The 19,064-nt window shown below is 44.1% G+C and overlaps 2 protein-coding genes across 7 annotated transcripts; one reads left to right on the forward strand and one right to left on the reverse strand.

Annotated features, from left to right (window-relative positions):
* Positions 1–4,941: 4,941 nt before the first annotated feature.
* Positions 4,942–11,193, reverse strand: LOC147448431 (glutaredoxin-C4-like). Of its 6 annotated transcripts, none has more exons than XM_086521048.1 (5): positions 10,991–11,193; positions 5,816–5,889; positions 5,475–5,561; positions 5,322–5,420; positions 4,942–5,219 (listed from the first exon to the last, which is right to left on the reverse strand). In XM_086521048.1, the coding sequence occupies exons 1-5, from the start codon at positions 11,143–11,145 to the stop codon at positions 5,209–5,211; spliced, it is 426 nt and encodes a 141-aa protein (XP_086377174.1). In that variant the 5' UTR covers positions 11,146–11,193; the 3' UTR covers positions 4,942–5,208. The 6 variants fall into 6 exon arrangements, with proteins under 6 accessions (XP_086377174.1, XP_086377177.1, XP_086377175.1 ...); XM_086521051.1 differs by having other exon boundaries at positions 5,322–5,400; positions 10,991–11,189; XM_086521049.1 differs by having other exon boundaries at positions 5,356–5,420; positions 5,475–5,573; positions 10,991–11,188.
* LOC147448432 (uncharacterized) lies at positions 6,536–9,181 on the forward strand. The gene is given in 5 exon segments (XM_086522506.1): positions 6,536–6,739; positions 8,019–8,112; positions 8,229–8,599; positions 8,601–8,624; positions 8,626–9,181. Coding segments are annotated over 5 exon segments (1,014 nt in total). The 3' UTR covers positions 8,947–9,181.
* Positions 11,194–19,064: the final 7,871 nt, after the last annotated feature.

The following is a 19,064-nucleotide window of genomic DNA, read 5'->3' on the forward strand; positions in this document are numbered from 1 at the left end:
TGGTGATAATGATCCAGGAGTGGTACATGTGGTTGACATCTCAACAATCCATTTTCCCATTACTGCATGGGTTTACATGGTGCTACTATTTTCTTGGTTCTACTCATGTACTACTCTTTGCTTGGGTTTACCTATGTACTACTATTTGCTTGGGTTTACCGGGTGCTATTCTATGCTTGGGTTTACCCATGTACTACTCTTTGTCTATGCTCCTCAAGCTTGGGTTTACCTCTCTACTACACATGCCTGGGTTGACCTATGTTGCGTGTTGCAGGGCCACTAGGGAATGATGGGGTCATCAATGTACAAGAGGCCTTGAAATTGAAAGAGCAAAGAAAGGTGCTATATTGCCAACCCTACAACCATGATGCCTCTGATGAGAGAGACAAACCCTTCATTCTTGTTGCCTTGGGGATTTTCATGTTGACGGAAAGAATCCTTTGATTAAAACATCCTTCTCTAGTTTGGTGCTATGGGATAGTACCCCTAAGATGGGATGGTACTAGTGTTATGTTGTGAAGGCATTCAGAAAGTATGGGGGTCCCCCCTTGGTGCAAGAAAGCACTGGCGGTGTTACCTTGATGCCTCTGCTTGTAGGAAGCCCCCTCTTTGCATCTAGCTAGCTACACAAAAGCAATTTTGATTAATTTGAGGTTTGACTTGGTCATCGGTGTGTGAAGAAGGGCCTACAAAATTTGGCAATTATAATGCAACCTATAAGGTTTGGCATCCAGAAACCCATGTTCCCTCTTCAAAATAGGGTTGGAGTATACTTGAGCACACAACCCCACACATTAAGAATTGTATGCATGGAGCTAGAAACCCCTCATTGATTTGTATGTGGTGGTGGAGAGAAACATAGCTCTCCTAGGTTCTATCTAGTAGAGCTTCACACACATGCACACATGCACACTTAATTATAGCAATTCAAATTAGTGCAGACATCGTCCTCAACATAGACAGACCATCAGTTACCCGTCGTTGACACCATCATCTTCGACATAAAACACGTTGTTGACCTCCCCGTCTTCGACATAGAACCCGTCGTTGACATCCCCGTCTTAAACCATCAGTACCCCGTCGTCAAAATCATCATCGTCGACATAGACTCCGTCAGTACCTCATCGTCGACATCATCGTCATCGACACAAACCCATCAGTACCTCGTCGACATCATCGTCATCAACATAGAACCTCAGTACCCCTTCAATACCTTGTACCCAACATCAATGCCCATTTGCATTAGCATCATTGTAGTAGCATTTGCGCAAGAATAAAGAAAGTACTTGTTGTGGCAACAAAGCAAGGGGGCCCTTGAGGGTTGGGACCCGACATCCCCGTGTTGTCTCTTTTCTCTCTCTTTCTTTCAGTTCAATTCAGTTCTTTGAAGTGAAGTAAAGTGTCCCTTGTGTTTGTGAGGAGTACCAGATCTAAGAAGAATCCTTATTCTCTTCCGTTGCACCTAACATGCACACCCAATTATAGCAATACAAATTAATTGGTGAATGATATTCAAATTTGATATTAGGGGTCTTATCTTGAAGTTTTTGAGAGAGGCTATCTCTACATATAAGTGATGCAAGGAAACAAAATTAAAGAGAGTTTAATTATGGATGCAAGAAGCCCAAAAACGCACAATGAACCTAGTTGATTTTGTTGGAGCTCTAGCTAGGAAGCCATGTTGGTGTAGAGCAAGAAGAGAGAGAGAGAGAGAGAGAGAGAGAGAGAGAGAGAGAGAGAGGAAGTCGACACAGTTTTTGGAAGTAAAAACACGCTACCACTAAAATCTATTAAAAGAGGTCTTTACATAGCTTTTGCAAGGTGATATCAACCACACCTTTTCCTTATGCAAACTCAACTAACTAATGGTCTATAGCTACATGCCTTGAGACTTGTTCTCACGAGCTGACCGACAAGGGCTTGAACCCAACAATCCCCCTCTCAAGCCCGAACTAGACAAGCAACTCATGATACCTTGAGTTTTTGGTGTACTCGTCAATCGTGAGTTTTAGGTTTTCTCACAACCAAGGATTTCTGGTGTATCCATAACCTAGATCAGTAACCCCCCCTTGAACAGATAGGGTGTAGGTCAAAAAAGTTAGATACCAAAAATGGAGTTTTTGGTTCACTGCCAAACCTTGGGTTTATGGTGTACCCAGTAACCTCATGAGAAGTAGGACAAAAATAAGACTTGAGAACAAAAATGATAAATTGGGAGGTCTTACCACTCATGGGTGGCAGTGTCTATAGCCCGTACAATTTATTTTGACTAAACAACATGAAAATAGTTTATCTAATAAATTTCCTCGTCAACAGAATATATTGGAGATTCAGTGTCTCCCTCAACCACATGAATTTGAGTTTTACCCTTTTGAAAGCACTTATTTGACGGATGATTTGTTTTACCACAGTGAACACAAGGATTCTTCTTGAAACATTCTTTAGTCTGATGATTGTTGCGCCCGCAAATGGCACAAGATCTGGTTCCATTGAATGGTCGGGATGAAGCTGCTGTAGCAGCACATTTAGTGACTGCATATGCACTGGAAGTATCAGAAGAACTGGTGGGGGATACGGCATTCGAGACTGTATATGCAATGGGAAAAATAGTAGAATTGGTACTAGGTACCCTACGTTCTTCTTCCTGTAATGAATTGATGATACCATCCAAGGAGGGTAGCGGATCTTTCTCTTTTAAAATAGTAACAATCTGATGAAATTTGTGAGTCAAACTTTTTAACAAAATGGCTATGAGATCTTCTTCTGGTACTGAAGCTTCGACATAAACAAGTTGAGTTTTAATACTCTTCAGTTTATTGGCTAAAGCTGCAATGTTTTCATCTTCACGCATACGGATGGAATATAATTCCATTTTTTAAACTCATTTTTGAATACTTAGCTTTGGCACCGAAAAGCTTTTCTAACTCTATCTAGGCAGCACTTGAAGAATCAACTCGTTCAAATAATGAATAAAATCGTCTTCTAAGGAGGTTAGAATGATACCAAAAGCTTGTTCGTCTTTCCTTTGTAGCTCAGCAGATAATGCCCTTGTAACTGTAGCGGATGTGCCAGATTCGTCGGCTGCGAGAGGCTTGATCACGTTCCATAGGTTTTTGCGCATCAAATAGCCTTTAACTTTAATCTACCAAGTGTGGAAACCGATCCCGTTGTATTTGTCGACTTTCGACGCCATGTTGAGGTCTTTAAATAAAAGGTGAAGAGTTCGGTCAGATTTGACTTGTAGCAGAAAGATTTTGCAAGGGTGTAAATGCCCGTTTGCTGAAAATCAAAGTAGACCGACGTCTTACTAAACTTGGCTAATTTTCTTTCACCAATAGCTTTGTGCCTCTTACCTCCAAGATTTGGTGGTCCAATGCCTTAATGCTCCACCAAGTCGGCTTTGAAGGTGGGAACTACTTCTTCCATAGATGGTGGCCAATAATGGGCGGACATGCCTTGTGTGTGAAAAGATAAATAAAAGAAAAAAAATAAACTGTTGATTGCTATAGCAACTGAACAACGCACGCTGGCGAGATGCTTGTTTGTCTCAGAGCGGCCAATAGAAGCAGAATCGCATGAGCATTCACAGTCGAAGGTCTCTATTCATGCCATGGCGAAGCTCTTGCTAGTGGTTATAGTCAAAATCGTACAGGTCCAGAAACGGGTTGCTCTTCTGCAAGCGGCTGTACCCGCGCGTGGCTTGTCGAGCGCCGAGGCCCAATAGGGCTCTGATACCAGTTGTTGGAGCTCTAGCTAGGAAGCCATGGTGGTGAAGAGGGACGAGAGAGAGAGAGAGAGAGAGAGAGAGAGAGAGAGAGAGAGAGTCGACACAGTTTTTGGAAGTAAAAACATGCTACTACTAAAATCTATTAAAAGAGGTCTTTACGTAGTTTTTGCAAGGTGATATCAACCACACCTTTTCCTCATGCAAACTCAACTAACTGATGGTCTATAGCTGCATGCCTTGAGACTTGTTCTCACGGGCTGACCAACAAGGGCTTGAACCCAACAAGAAGCCCAAAAACGCACAATGAACCTAGTTGATTTCTCAAAGTTTGTTCATTCTCCTCACCAAATAGTAATCCAATATTATATAATTAAGATTGATTCATCCAATAGCCTGACGGAGTGGGTGATAAAGAGAGTGACTGACCATATTAGTGATAAAACCAGGGAAGGGATTAAGAAATTCCTAATGAAATGCCGATATAATCATACACTTTAATGCAAAGTTGGCTTCCATAGGAGGGTAGTGGCTCAATGGCTTGACCGAAGCCATGCCCACATTTGATTGGCCTCACATAGATTGGAAAGACTCTAAATCAAGTGCAATGATTAAGTATGGCTAGAGTACGTCACTAAGGATCAAAGAGTGCTAATCCTTGTGGCTCTGATGCTACTTGTTAGGGTTAGAGAGGATTAGCGTTGAGGAAAGGCGAATGACCCATTCATAATAAAGAACACAAGTTTATTAGAGATTGAGTGCACAAGAGAGGTGCTCCTTATATAGGAGAAATTCGGCCTCTAGAGTTGGGGTCACTGCTCTGCCGCTCTATATAAATATATGCTAGATCATACTTTCGACATAAACATCAAGTACATATTGGTAAGATTGCCTTAGCATTGGCCTCGGCATCAAGAGTCCTCTTCTAGGTGTGAGCTAGAAGGAAGGCACTTGTCCTGCCGCCTAAAGAAAAGAACTATATCCGATGGTCACGTGAGCCCAGAAGTAATTGTATACAAACATCGCTTGTAGAGGGTAGACAAAATTAAGCATTCTGTTTCTATCGAAAAAAAAAGCACCCAGTGAATTCGCAGAGCAGCAAGATTCCGCTACGCCCACATAACGAAATTTGTAGAGCAAGAGGCAGCATTACACCCCATCAAATCAATTCGCAGAGCAATAGACACCATAATGTCATTGCATGCATAGATAGAGACTACCAAAAAGAAAATATTGTCTTTCTTAAGCACATTTATTTCATTGACATCCAATCTCGTTCATATTGATTAGAAGGTGTCATAATATTTTACACCGAACAGCAATGGACATGTCGATAAACGGGTCCAATTTCTTGATCAGCTCTTTCAAGAAATTGTCATTAGGAAAATGAATAGCAGCAGAAGAACAGCCTGATAACTCTTCAAATTAAGTTGGCTTTGTCCGCTTCTGAAGCTTCACACGCTCATTTGGCATATTACTAGTCTTCAAAAAAAATCTGAGACGCACGAAGAAACGGAGGCAATAAGACTAGGAAACAATACATAAAATCAGCCCAAAACCACTCCCAGAAGTGCTGCCCTCTTATGACAAAAGACACCTTGCCAGTTAGAGCTCGGAATCTTGCTTATTACCAAGGAGCTCAGCCAATCTCCCGCTATGGTAAGCCTCCACCGTATCTGCCATGTCAACACATTAACTGAGAGAGTTTGCTATTCTTATGGTAAGCTCAGGACAAAAATTCACCCCGCACCATCAGAGCCGCCAATATGCTTGCCATGGATAAAAACTTGTGGGACAGTTCTTCTTCCAATCAAATCTGACACAGCCTTTTGAATATCTGCTCCATCCTCTACAAACAACAGGCATGTTTTTAACACATACATTCATATACATAAGTAGCTGAATTTAGAAGAAGCCCAAAATTAATGCATGAACAGAAGAGGAAATTTATAATTACTGGACATGTTCGACCACTTCATTTTTTGCCCTAAGCCTTGTTCCCCACAAGTATAATGCCTGACATAATACTGCACTCCCTATGCCATTAAAACTCTCCTTGTGGCTTGCATAATAGACATAAGAAGCTCATACCTCGCTGGTCAAGTTCAATCACAAAAGGTTTCTCATTCATTTCGCTGAAGACAGACTTGGCACGCTTACAATATCTGCAACACAATAACCAAATCTTTAAAGAGCACTTGTAGTAGAGAACCCACATAGAACAATGCATTGTAAGAGCCATGATAGCAAAATGATCACATCAAGATCGCAGAACAGAAGAATCGACCTAGTTACAAGAGCCATAGGACAAGTGTAACACCTGCAAAACAAGAAAAGGCAAACCATCTGTGCGCAAATGCCTGCCAACACAAACACGTAAAAACGCTAGTGCATATTTCAAGCACACATGTGTGTGTGTGTGTTCGGAGCGGAGAGGTGCGAGTGCAAAGCAGCGCGCGCGCAGGTGGAACTCACCAGCACGTGAGCAGGGCTGGTGACGGTGTGTGTGGTCTCCGCTGGACTGCGCGCCAGTGCTATGTGCATTGTGCAGGTGGTGTGTGTATCAGCAGTGAGTAGCACGACAACACCACAGGCAGGTTGGTGTGCAGGTTGTACAGTCAGGTTTGATAACAAGTATACAGCAGTAGGCCATTGTCAACAACGTGCAGGAAGCGATCTTACAGGACTAGCAGCAGGTGAATATACGCTGGGTTGTGACTATAAGTAAAGTACAGACAGAAGGTGTGTGGCTTCAGGAAGAATCGGCAGTGCTTTATGTACGCACTGTGAAGGTTTTTTGTTCACTGAGTGATGGGAACACCGGATCTGGGCACTTACAAGTGCAAAAAGGCATTGGAGACCTCAGATATGGATGCTATTTATCTCATCAAAGAATGCTTGGATGAGGATTTCAAGGATGCACGCAAAGCCTGGGACGCTCCTGCTCCTAACAAGAAAGTGCGTATTCCTGTGCAAGAGCTCATGGATCCAGTAGCCGAATACACCCTTAATGCAGTGATTCCATTCTTCCTACGCAAGATGCCTACCGCACAAGACGTGGACCCATGAGTTGATTTCCTGCTCCAGCGGCAAGCCGTACGAGGAGTCTACTTTGGAGCAAGAGGATTCTACGAAGTGCTGTTGGCTCACACGGCAGCCCAGGATGCATAGCTTGCTATGTCTCCTTTATTTTTCAATACGCAAATGACTCATGTCATGCCCTGGGCTCTCACTAAGGATTATTGCCACGTGCACATCTAACCCTATGTGCATGAGGACAAGCTAACTCCTATTTCTAGGGTTTAGGTTAGCCTAGGAAGTGTTATGGCATCCTTGTGAGCCTGTACGCAGGACGTGCATGTCCAGGCACTTTAAATTAGTTGCATACCCTCTGATTGCACATAAGCATAGCCAATGTCTGCTACGTGTAGGCGTTGAGGACTGTTCCCATACAGTTGCATTAATACTCAGCCTAGATATTTATCTACATGTCAATCACCTCTTATTAATAGTTCATCAACTAATTAATATAATGTGACATTTTTGCATCATTTTTAGAAATCGTGGGTTTCTAGCATTGCCAGACCCAGCTTTAAGTTTATGTATAAGTGACCCTAGGGGTCACTTCTCAAGCATAAGTTAGTACACGCAGTACAAGTACCAAGTACCCGTAGTACCTCAGCACCTCTCTGGCATTTTTGCACCAAATCAGCCAGCGTTTTCAGAACTCAGCCCATCGTACCAAATGGGCCAGCGTTTTCAGATTTCTGCACCAGCCAGCCTTTTCAATTTTTCACCAAAGTACCAAATCAGCCCAGCGTTTTCAGATTCAACCCTCAGATCAGCCAGCATTTTTCAGTTTTTAGCCCATAGCCGCCACCGGCGATAGCTCGATCAGCCCATAGCCTCGTCACCATTGCAGATCTTAGCCAGAATCCCAAGCGTTTTTGCATTCCAGCCCTTAGCCTCGCAGATCCAAGCATCTACCGCAAGATTGCATCAGCATCTTAGCATCTAGAACATTGGAACAACATTTGTGCAATATAAAGCAAATATCTCTCTAGCGATAGAGAGGGGGGCCCTTGGCAAGGGGTTTGAGACCCATTTGGTGTCAGTCTTCTCTCTCTCTCTCTCTAGGGTTTACGAGCAGCTCTGAGGTGGTCCTCCCGTGGGTGAAGGGCGGCCTTGTGGGAGGGCATTAGGATCCAGCCTAGCCCTGCCCTACACAAGCACGTCCGCGGCCTCTGTCGCCCCACACATTTTCAGCAGCAGGTCGTGGCCTATCTGGGAGCAGGTCCGCAACAGTTCAGGTCCGCAAGGTTTGTGGCTTCTGTCGCCCCATAGGCAGTTCAGTAGGCTCGGCCCGTACAAGGTCTTGCTCGACACAGGTCTGTAGGCTAGGTAGGTAGCATTCGGAAAACGCTAATGCAAATGGTGTTTGCAATTTTTGTTTTGTTGTTCTCTTCTCGAACCTGTCTATGGTTCTTATAGGGTCTTCCTTAAGTTCTTCTTGGATCTGTATACCATCCTAAGCATTGGGATGAATACCCCAAAAAGACCTGCGAGAACACGACCAAGTTTATTACCCAGCTTCAAGCAGCTCTCGATCGAGTCATGGAAGAGAATTTTGAGCTCAAAAATCGCCTCAACAAGTTAGAAGAATGCTTCAATTTCATGGTTGACCTCGCCACCGACAAGGTAAAGGAGGTTGAGGCAAAGGTTAGCCAAGCTCACGCAGAAACCATCACCCAAGTGAAGACTTGTGTAACAAAGGAGCTCTGCGAACGAAGACTTCAAGAAGAGAATGCCCTCAAGGTCCACATCGAAAGGCTTCCCTTTCCGTGGTGCACCGTTGAGGACACCCTTGAAGAAGCAAATTACCAAGCTCAACGACATTCTTTGAGTCGGTCAAGATCAAGCCAGAGGTAGTCGATTGGATCAATGACACACATCGACATGTGCGTCCTGAGCATTGCGTCCTTACTATGAAGGACAAAGACGAGCGGTTGAAGTTTCTACGTCAATCCCGTCTTCTCAAAGGAACAAAGCTTTGGATTACCGAGGAGTTGACAACAAATCAACTCAAAATTAAGAAGGACGAACTCAAGAAGATGTCTGAAGCCCACAAACAAGGTAAATGGGCAATCTACCGAGGCGGTAAAACTATCATTCAGGAGTTTCGGAATTCAAAAGGGGCTCTCCCCTCAACTACTCCCCCTTAGGTTTTTGTTCCCTTTCTTTTACCCTCCCGATGGACCCTCAATCCTTAATTGATATATATCTCATGTCTTTACGTCAAGCATGCCGCTGTAATGTTTTGCATCCGGTGGTCATATTTAACCTCTGTGGACGCTAATACAATATATCTATCTATATATCTATGTCTCTCTCTCTCTCTCTCTCTCTCTCTCTCTCTCTCTCTCTCTCTCTCTCTCTCTCTCTCTCTCTCTCTCTCTCTCTCTCTCTCTCTCAACACTATCACTCACAATATCATTCTCTCTTTTCTCTCTAGTCTAGTGCACAATTTACATGAAGTGAAAAGGGGGTCTCTCTCTCCCCTTCAATGAAAGGAACCTTGAGTACGCACTGAGCACTCATCCTAAGCATTCCCCATCAATCACTTCCCCTCCAAATAACAATTATCGGAGCCTTATTCATCACAAGCGTCCCGTATGAGTTAAAGTTTCACGCTACATTATTGGAATTTGTCCACTTGACCACTACACGTGTGCCTCAGGATTGTGTAGTGCATTATGATGACTTACGTGCAATTTTACTTACTTCTTTTATCCAGGCCTCAACAGCCCTTGCAGTCCCTATGTCTCGCATTTTGGAACATTTCTGACGCACATCTGCTCACAAAAAGGAACTACGGCTTCTATCAATGGACAAGTTGTGTACTCCCAAGCGCTTGGGAGGGTTGAATATTTTGGATCTGACAAGGTATGTTCTAGCCCCAAAAGCTATGTTATTGCTAGTCTTGGTGGCACAACGACAAACTTGGACTCTCACGGTCTCACATTTATGTACACATAATGACACACCTTCCTTTTGTCATTCGCACCCCACATACTAGGAAGTCATTTTTGGGAAGCTCGAGGAGTATATTCCAAGGTGTCCGTTTACTTCTTCCCTCGTTGTTGACTCGAAGTTTGTCACCTCCTACTTGTCATGGCATGGTCAACCGCCCCCTCAAGGTAACTCCATCCAATTGAAGAGATAGCATTGGAGCAGGGCAGTCACTTCAACCTTGGTTTAGTGGTCTCCTTGCTAGACCCACTTTATTTCTCAAAAGGGATTATGCCAAATAAAACAGGTGGTGGACGACACGGGGCAAGTTCTTTCATTTGTTGGTACAGCATCTCGCTTTGAGTTGGGACCACATTACCAGCATCTTTGGCAGGAGATTGAGCAGATGCTTGAGGAGTTCTCCTATATTCCTCACTTGGATGCAGATTCCCATTTCTTTGATTGGAATCTTGTCTCTACAAGATTGGAATGCATCTCGGCTCTGATAGCGTTTATGCCCTATTGCAATCACATGCATGGATTGTGCATCATGGTAATCAATTGTGGTCACTCTCCGAGTCTCAGTTATGGTGGAACACAACATTGTCTCGCATTTGGAAGATCACCTTCCTCTGAAAGAATGCAGATTCTTGTCACACTCGCATTTGGAAGATCACCTTCCTCTGAAAGAATGCAGATTCTTGTCACACTGCTTGGTGGGTGCTCTGCCCGTTGGTAGCTTTTTGCACACGCGCCATCTCACTGCCTCATATATCCTGGTGCTGAGGAGACTACCACTGCTCCATAACCTTCCTGTCCGCTGCTCTTCGGCTTCAGTTCCTATCCCGAACTTTTCACAGACGTTTCTCAACTTTTGGTGTGCTCCAGCCCTTGCTGTGCTAGTTTGAGGTCTACTTTTTGGTTGGGTTGTGTGGGCATCTGGCACCATCGTAACGTTAAGATGTTTCAAGGCTCTGACGTTGATCCCTTTCCCTACTTCAAATTGCATTTGATGCTGGGGACATTTCTTTTGAATCGTTTAGGATTTACTTTCACTGTATCTAGTGTGCGGAGTGTCATGAACCTCCGCCATTTGTATCTCCTCTTCTTGGTGGGTTTTTCTCGATTTGAGGTTTCCCGCATGCAAATAAAATACAAATCTACCCAAAAAAACGTGTGTGTGTGTGTGTGTGTGTGTGTGTGTGTGTGTGAGAGAGAGAGAGAGAGAGAGAGAGAGAGAGAGAGAGATGCACTTACGGGCAATAAGATTTGGAGAAAATGACGATCCGGTTATCGTCTATTACTCTCTTGGCAAAGGCCGTGGAAGTCTCTGCTGAGATAGGCGCCACCAGCAGCTGCAGCAGAAGCGGCATGATGAGAGGGAGCATCGCCAGCAGAGCTGCCCTCGCCATCGCCGATCAGATCGGGCCAACGACAAATTTGTTTGGTAAGCTCTGCATAAAATGTTTTTTGTCCAAATATATCAAGTTCAGGTGGGATCAACGACCCACGTTCATCGTTCCATTTGGGCCGTTGATCACTTTTATAAGTGTGAACAACATAACGTTCGAACTTCGCATTGTTGTTCGGGCCTCGAGGGGTAAATGGCACTGCCTGAGGTGAGATGCACAGAGAGGACAATCAGTCCATCCAAACATGCAGCTTGAGCTTCTGAAATGGCGGACGTGATAAGAGAAACACCTCTCTCTCTCTCTCTCTCTCTCTCTCTCAAAATGGTAAAACCTTTCTATCACCAAAGTGTGGTAGATTGGTTATGCCATTTCCCTCTTGAATACCAGGTCTTGAGTTCAACTCCTCGTCGGCTAGATCTTTAAGGTCTCTTGGGATAGTTTTCCACGACGTTAAAACTCTCTTCTTCTTCTACTTCTTCTTCTTCTCTCTCTCTCTCATGGGGACAACGATCACATTGGTTGCCAAAACATGAAGAAGAAGAAAATGAGACCAATGTAGTTTGGAAAGGAAATTTATATCAGTGTTCGGAGATACAGTGCCACACTTTTGAAACAATGTTATAGCAACTACCTTTGCAGCGCCAAAGAGGTGTCTGGAGATAGACGCTTGCATTGCCTTTCACCTCGGTTGGAGGGAGGGGGAGAGAGAGAGAGACTATAGATTTAAGAGGGAGAAATATAAAACTTAAAAAATGTCATAAAATCTAATATCTAGCTAACCCAAATGATTTTCTCATATTAAACTGATCATTTAATGTGGGAGAATAAAACGGGAACAAGAGTTATGATAGAGACATGTGCTTCTAAACCTATCTCAACAGGGGACCAAAAGGAGAGATGGTTGCATCTCAATAGGGGCCCAAAAGGACACGGTCTACCAAAGAGCAATGTGCAATAAGTGCTTCTAGACTTATCTCAACAGGGGGCCAAGAGGAGAGATGGTTACATCTCAATATGTATCCATCAAAGAGCAACGTGCATCTAATGGAGCTTAAAAGACCTTAGGGTTAGTTTCATTAAAGACCTCCAATAGTTAGAGTTAAAAGCCCTTTGACCTTAGGCAAACTAGGACTGAGCTTGAGGTGGGAACCCGACCTAAGCTTGAGGTGCTTGTCATGCTTGATGACTCAGGTGCTTGTCGTGCTTGATGACTAAGGTGCTTGAGGTCCTTGTCATGCTTGATAAGGAAGGTGCTTGAGAAGCTTCCTATGCATGGGGGGTAAGGTGCTTGAGTCAAAAAGAGACCCTACAAAGGAGGGCGAAAGCCCCAAAGTTAGAGGAATCTTTGACTCAACCTCCCACTCACCCAAAGGGCACCCTTTTCTCAAGGGGCACATGGGACACATGCCAGACTCTCCCTATGCTTAGCCACATGGTGTGCTTGAATGCTATTGGCTGGGCTAAATAGGGGTCCAATAAGCTTCTAGTTCCATTCAACAAATATCTAGATATTTTCAAGCTCTCTCTCTCTTTCAGGGGTAAGGAGGACACTTGTCCAAAGACTACCCATGTACTCGAAATGCATGGTGCATATGATTGGCTAGGGGGAAGAGGGGTCCAATGAGCTTGAGGCATGAGCAAAAAGTAGAACTCGCCCCAAGCAAGCAAGGGGTGTGCTGGTGGGGGTATACACCTCTCACACACTCATTTTGTGGATTCATTCTCACTTGGTCAAAGTAGAAGAACTCCACCTCCTTCTCCAAGTTTGTGAGAAGTGAGAGCCTACACCAACACTCTTGGCTATGAAATGCAAATCCAACCAAGATCCATGCTTCAATGCTTAAGCTTACCATCTTCTCCATCTTCATTACTATGCTATTATGTATGCTAGCAAGAAGAGTGATGATACGTGAGGAACTATTTCTTTCTCCTATGGAATGTTTCTTCTTCCTCTTCCCTACCCTCATTCCCCGCTAGCTCTTTCCACCTTCGAAGGTGTTTGAGGCCTTGGGACTAAGGTTTGGGATAGTTAATGCTTTCTATAAATTTTATGTTATGCTTGTGATACATGAAGCTTTTCATCTTCATTGCATCACCTAGGTCACAAGGAACACAAAGATTGTATTGTACCAAGTCTCTCTTGATCAGAGAAACTATAATACAACTACCTATTGGAGGGGGGGGGCGACTCCGTATGAATCCGGTCCTCAACTGTTGTCATGTTCTCTAAACTCTCTTTTTTGCAAAAGTATTGTTCATGCCTAGTTAACTAAGTACCATGTTTATGTTGCTACCGTCAATAAAGTTCACCCGCTATGCTCACAAAGTAATCTCACAAAAGTGCTTTATTTAATTTCCTAATTCTGCTACTCTCAAAGTTCATAGGCCATTTCTATTACATTGGTATCATAGCATTTGGTTTCTCTTTTCTTGCTTAAGAAGAGAGGTCCTTAAGTAGCCTATTAATGGATGATTTTGTTAATTATATTAAGTTAAGTGGGACTGGGATCTATTATCGGTTTTGTTGAGCCCACTATGAGAGATATGGTGCACACCTCGGAAACTTTGGTCTTAATAATGGAGTCTTTTTAGACTTGCCTATGGCTTTACCATTATTGAGCCAAAAGAAGTCCTAAAGGAGCTATCCCTCTGAATTCTGCTATGTTAGACCCACTCCACTACTCTCTATAATTAACCAATTCGAGCCGTGGGTGTAGATACTTAAGTGCCTATTTTCAAAGGCTAAGAGGAGTAGCAACTAAGGTTTTGAATTGCCAAAGCATACACTAAGTAAACACATAAGTTTAATTAACATGGTTGACAATAGCCAAGAGAGTAGAATGAACATTGACAACCTTTATTTTGCACATGAAGGTGCTAATCATGATGCCCCCATGTTTGTTAATTATCTTGTTACTAGGTTGCAACAAGCTATGGGAAACTCCTCTTTACAAGCCGAAGTTACTCAACAACTTCGTGCTTATGGGATTTTCTTTCCTCTCCAAGAGGAGAGAGAGCTTAGGAGGCTTCTTGATGAGACCCCCAAAAGAAGACTCTCTCCCATACGAGAGGAGGAATCCGAAGAACAAGAAACTGATGAATTCCTAAGTTCCTCCGAAGATGTGGCTCCACGAAGACGACAGACTATACAATCGCCAGCTCCTCTCAAGAGGAAATGGTCAACCCATAGTCCTTCTCCTCATCACTTCAAAAAGGAAAGAGAGGAAACAAAGGAAGAAAAAGGACAAGAAAGAGGCCACCCTCTTCTCCTTCTTCTTCACCTTCCTCCTCTTCCGAAGCAATAGTTATTCTCTTAAAGAATACAAGAGGGGAGGACATTGCAAATCTTATCCTCCATGGCAAAGGTCACAAAAGCTCAAGAAGTTCAAAGAGGGAGGAAAGAGTATCTCTTTTCTCACCTATGATGGCATCTTTGGTGCTACTGACAAAGTATTGGCCTTCATCTAACAATTTGATGCAGCCTTTGGAGACAAGGGCTTCACCAAGTCCTCCAAGCTACGCCATGTAGCTATGCACTTCCAAAAATCGGCTCGTCAATGGTGGGCTAGTCTTCGTGGCAATGGCGAAGCCCCCAAGACATGGAAAACTCTAGGAGTTTCCATCATGAAGCAATTCCTTGCAAACAATCCAAAGGACAAAGTGCTTATCAAATGGCGGAGTTAGAAGCTTCTCTCTCATGAGTCTATCCACAAATATGTGGACAAGTTTTGAAATTTATATCTCAAGGCTATTGACTTTCAAATGATAGGCTTTGCTGAGCAAAAGCAACAATTCTATATGGGATTACCCAAAGAGATGGCCGAGTATGTCAACTCTCAACGGCCTGGTTCTATCACCAAAGTAATCCACCACACCATGGTTGTTTCGCACATCAATTTCCAACAAGGGGCTAGACAGAATGTCAAGCCCATGGAGAATAAAGACAGAAGTGATGCCAAGAGGAAAACCAATGCCCAAAATCCTTACCAAGGCTATTCCAACAACAATAAAAATAATCGGTCCAAGGAGAAGGGATTTTACAAAGTAAATATAAACTCTCTCCTAAAGAGCTAGAAGCTTTTCATAAGGACCACAAATGTTTTAAGTGCGGGGAGCAAGGCCATGGTTATCGTCCTTGCCCCAAGAGAATTGCCCGCAATGAGACTCCTAGAGCCTCTATGTTTGAAGCTCCAAAAAAGGATGCTCATTGCCAAGAATTTCTCCTTTCCTATGCTTGGGGAAGATGCAAGAACATGATGCCTTTATTGTGTTTGACCCTGGTTTAACTCACAACTTCATATCCATGGAGTTGACCACCAAGCTAGGCATGCAAGTCCACGAGATGGGAGATACATTAAAAGCCGATGGATCTATCAAGGGACAAGACATCGCAGTTACTCCCTTGATTGGAAAATTGAGGCTTCATGTCCAAAGCTATGTGGACAAAGAGGATTTCTTCATCTCCCCTCTCAAACATGAGGATTTTATTTTTGGGGCTGAAGGGGATCGGGGAGCACCACAGACGGAGAGTGAGAGAGAGAGACAAGGAGACACACAACACAGATATGGGTGGGGAGACTCAAAGAGTGAGAAGCCCCCTATACACTTATGCTATGTATAAGGTATACAAGTCAGTGGGCGCCCAGACTCTGGGCGGCCGGGCAAGGCACAGATGCCTATACCCCAACAACCTCCCACTTAAAGGCGACTGTGCCTTTAAGCAAGAGAACCTAGTCTAAAGACTACAAAAGGCGAGAGAAAACCGCTCTCAACCGATGCCCACTGGCTGGCTGTGATCGTGTGCATCCGGATGTCCTGCTCCCGTGTAAGTCCATACACCACCAGACGTACTGCACACGTACTGCAAGTATGTACGCAATACCTGCATATCTCCCTCGTGCACTATGCCATCATCAGTCAACAAACGACTGACAACCCCAACTGCAAATGCTCCCACTACAGCTGCGATATCCGGTCTCAAGATCAGCATCTCATACATGAGACCACCGAATGCTGATGCAATGCTAGCGGGCCCTGCTAGCTCTACAGAGCATGCATCAACATATATATCCCTGGCAATAGGCATCTCTGACTGACAAGGCGTGTCAGCCACATGCATCTCCTGACTATCCACGAAAGATGCATCAACCTGTCGTGCAACCTCAAAGCAAACCAGCTGCTCTAGGTGTCTGCTGGAAGACATATCCTGCACAACTATATCCCCATGCTCACTGTCGAGCATAGAAAGGAATGATTGCATAATCGCTGACATCTCAGCCTCCTCTGCAATCATCCACTGCAAACATGACCACTCAATTTGTTGTGACTCACTAGAGCGCTCATGATCTAACTCCGTATGCATAGACTCTTGCACAACGTCCTCCTGTCGTGACTCACTAGAGCAAGACCGCTCTACCTGTCTATCCTGCATAGAAGTATCTCGCACAACTGACTCTCTGCTTTGCTCAGTCACTAGCAAAGCATGCATGTCTGACTCTGTCACCTCTCTATGTGACTACTCAAGTCGTGCCCCAACTGTGTGCACAACGAGCTCACTACTCTGCACTCCATGCAAAGCATCCTGCAACCCACAAGCAAAAGAGACTCGCCTGCTCTCTCGCTCTCTACCTGGCTGCGTGATCACAGAGACAACACCGTCTCTCCCGTGATCCACATGCAATGGGTAACCTGTACCACTCCTGGCACCTCTCGCAATCACTAGCGAACCCAAATGCATCACAAAATCTCGCTCTCGTAGAGAAATCTGACATCCACTATCCCGTAACTGTCTGACTGAGATCAAATCCCGTCTCAGATCTGGCACATATTGCACATAACGCAAGGTAAATCTCATACCACTGGGCAAGGACAAACATACGTCTCCTGCACCCTCAATGTCATACACAACACCATCAACCATGTGCACACAACCAAGTCTCCCACTAGAAAACGTGCTAAACCACTCACGATGCGACGTGACATGAAAAGTAGCATCTGAATCTAGTAACCAATGTGAAGACAATGTGCAATCCGATATGTAATCCGTAGACATAAGATCGTCTGAAGACAAGCTAGATGTAAATGTGACATCGCCGTCACAAGCATAATCAGTAACCACCGTACTGATCTCACTAGCATCTGTCATGCCCAAGTCTGCATCACGCATCTGTCGCCTCCGTTGTCTCAAACGCCTGAAACATCGACGCCTAATGTGCCCTCTATGTCCACAATGCCAACATGTCAAGTCTCTATGCCGTCGAGACTTGCGTGTGGGACCAATCTCTCCCATGGACATAGAAGTGGGACTATACTCCCCTGTAGACATGGATGTCGCATACATAGCATGTAAACTCTGCCATAAAGCATGAGTTGTAGTCTCCCTCAAGACCTGCCAGTAAACAGACTCAACCAGATGCAAACAAATCGTAGACATGGCTAACTCATCAAGATCCTGCCAATCATCATCACGCATAGAATTGGGCTTCGTCGATAAACCATGCAAGGGTTTATCCTGCCCCAAATCCGCCAATGCAACAAGCATATGTTCCTTCCAAGCAACAAAATCTTCACCATCAAACTGTGTCAGACCATAACGTTGGAAGTCAAATGAAAAATCAGCCATAATGCTCGCAAAAGAGCAATCAACAATGAGTAGCAAATGTCAACCAAATCAGCCCTAAACTGGCTCGAATTGCATCAACAAAAGTCTGCAAATATGGCTCAAAACCTGATGCAAAGTTGCACCAATAACCGTGCAAAACCTTGCACCACAAGTCAATATGACTCAATCGCGCATAAATATCTGACAAAATTTTGGCAGAGTCTCCTTTGTAACTGGAGCAAAATCTCAACAGTAAACCTCAAAGAGACAATAATATATGCCACAATGGCCAATCCGGGAATAAACTCGACCGGAATCACCTCACAAAGTCATACATATGACCATACCCGCTCTTGCCGGAGTACCACTCAACCGCACCTCAAATGACATACATGTGAGTGATGATTGCTGCCAAAATACCTTTCAATCGATGAGCAAATGTCTGCCAGATAACTATAGCAACATTTCGCAAAACCTTGCAAGATCTGTCGCTATGCGTAATACGAAATACGGCACACAAGTGACTCCAAACTCCAACCAAATGATGACTGAAAATCACCTGTCAAAGTGGGAGTAAACTCAACCACTAAACTGTCAAAGAGAAACCTACGGATACGTAGAAGCTATGGCGAGAACCTGGATAAAATCAAACAGAGTTTCTTCTATAAATTGAGCCAAATCTCAAATAATCTCATCCATAAACAAATACACAAATCCATATATGGCATACATAAACCGCCAAGACCATGGCAACATAGCTCACTCTCGCATGAGTGGCTCTCTGGACAAGTGCATATCCAAAAACCTGTGTACACCTATGAATTTGTTGGTTGCTGCAGAAAATACTCCGTGTGTGTGAGATATACCAAAAATAGTGTTTTTGGGACCCGAAAGTGCACAAATAAACCTGCTGCTGTACCTTCTGTAATTCAAAGCATAATTTCAGAAAATAGACATCACAATCGCGTTCGGAGCATGCCAAAACCCTGACCTAGACTCCTGGATCATGTAGATCTGACTCTGTATGACGGAGCTACGCAAAAAACTGCATTTTAAAGCCCGAAAATGGCAAAAACGAGTTGCACACAGTCTTGAACCTGCTCCTACTCCACTTTGCGTGATGCAATGTCCTCTCAATGCAAGCTCCAACGCAAGAGCTCTGCCACAACAGCATCCAAGCACTCGAATGTCAAGCTCTCCTCCGCCGAGCACTTCTCTAACGAGCTCCATTGAGCTCAAAAGCTCCTCTCACCAAGGAAGCCGCAACCTCCTCCTCGACCAAGCTTGACCACACCAAGCTCCTAAGCTCCAAAGACAA

This window comes from Adiantum capillus-veneris, chromosome 10 (assembly GCF_014529385.1).
Source record: "Adiantum capillus-veneris isolate H3 chromosome 10, ASM1452938v2, whole genome shotgun sequence".
NCBI lineage: Eukaryota > Viridiplantae > Streptophyta > Polypodiopsida > Polypodiales > Pteridaceae > Adiantum > Adiantum capillus-veneris.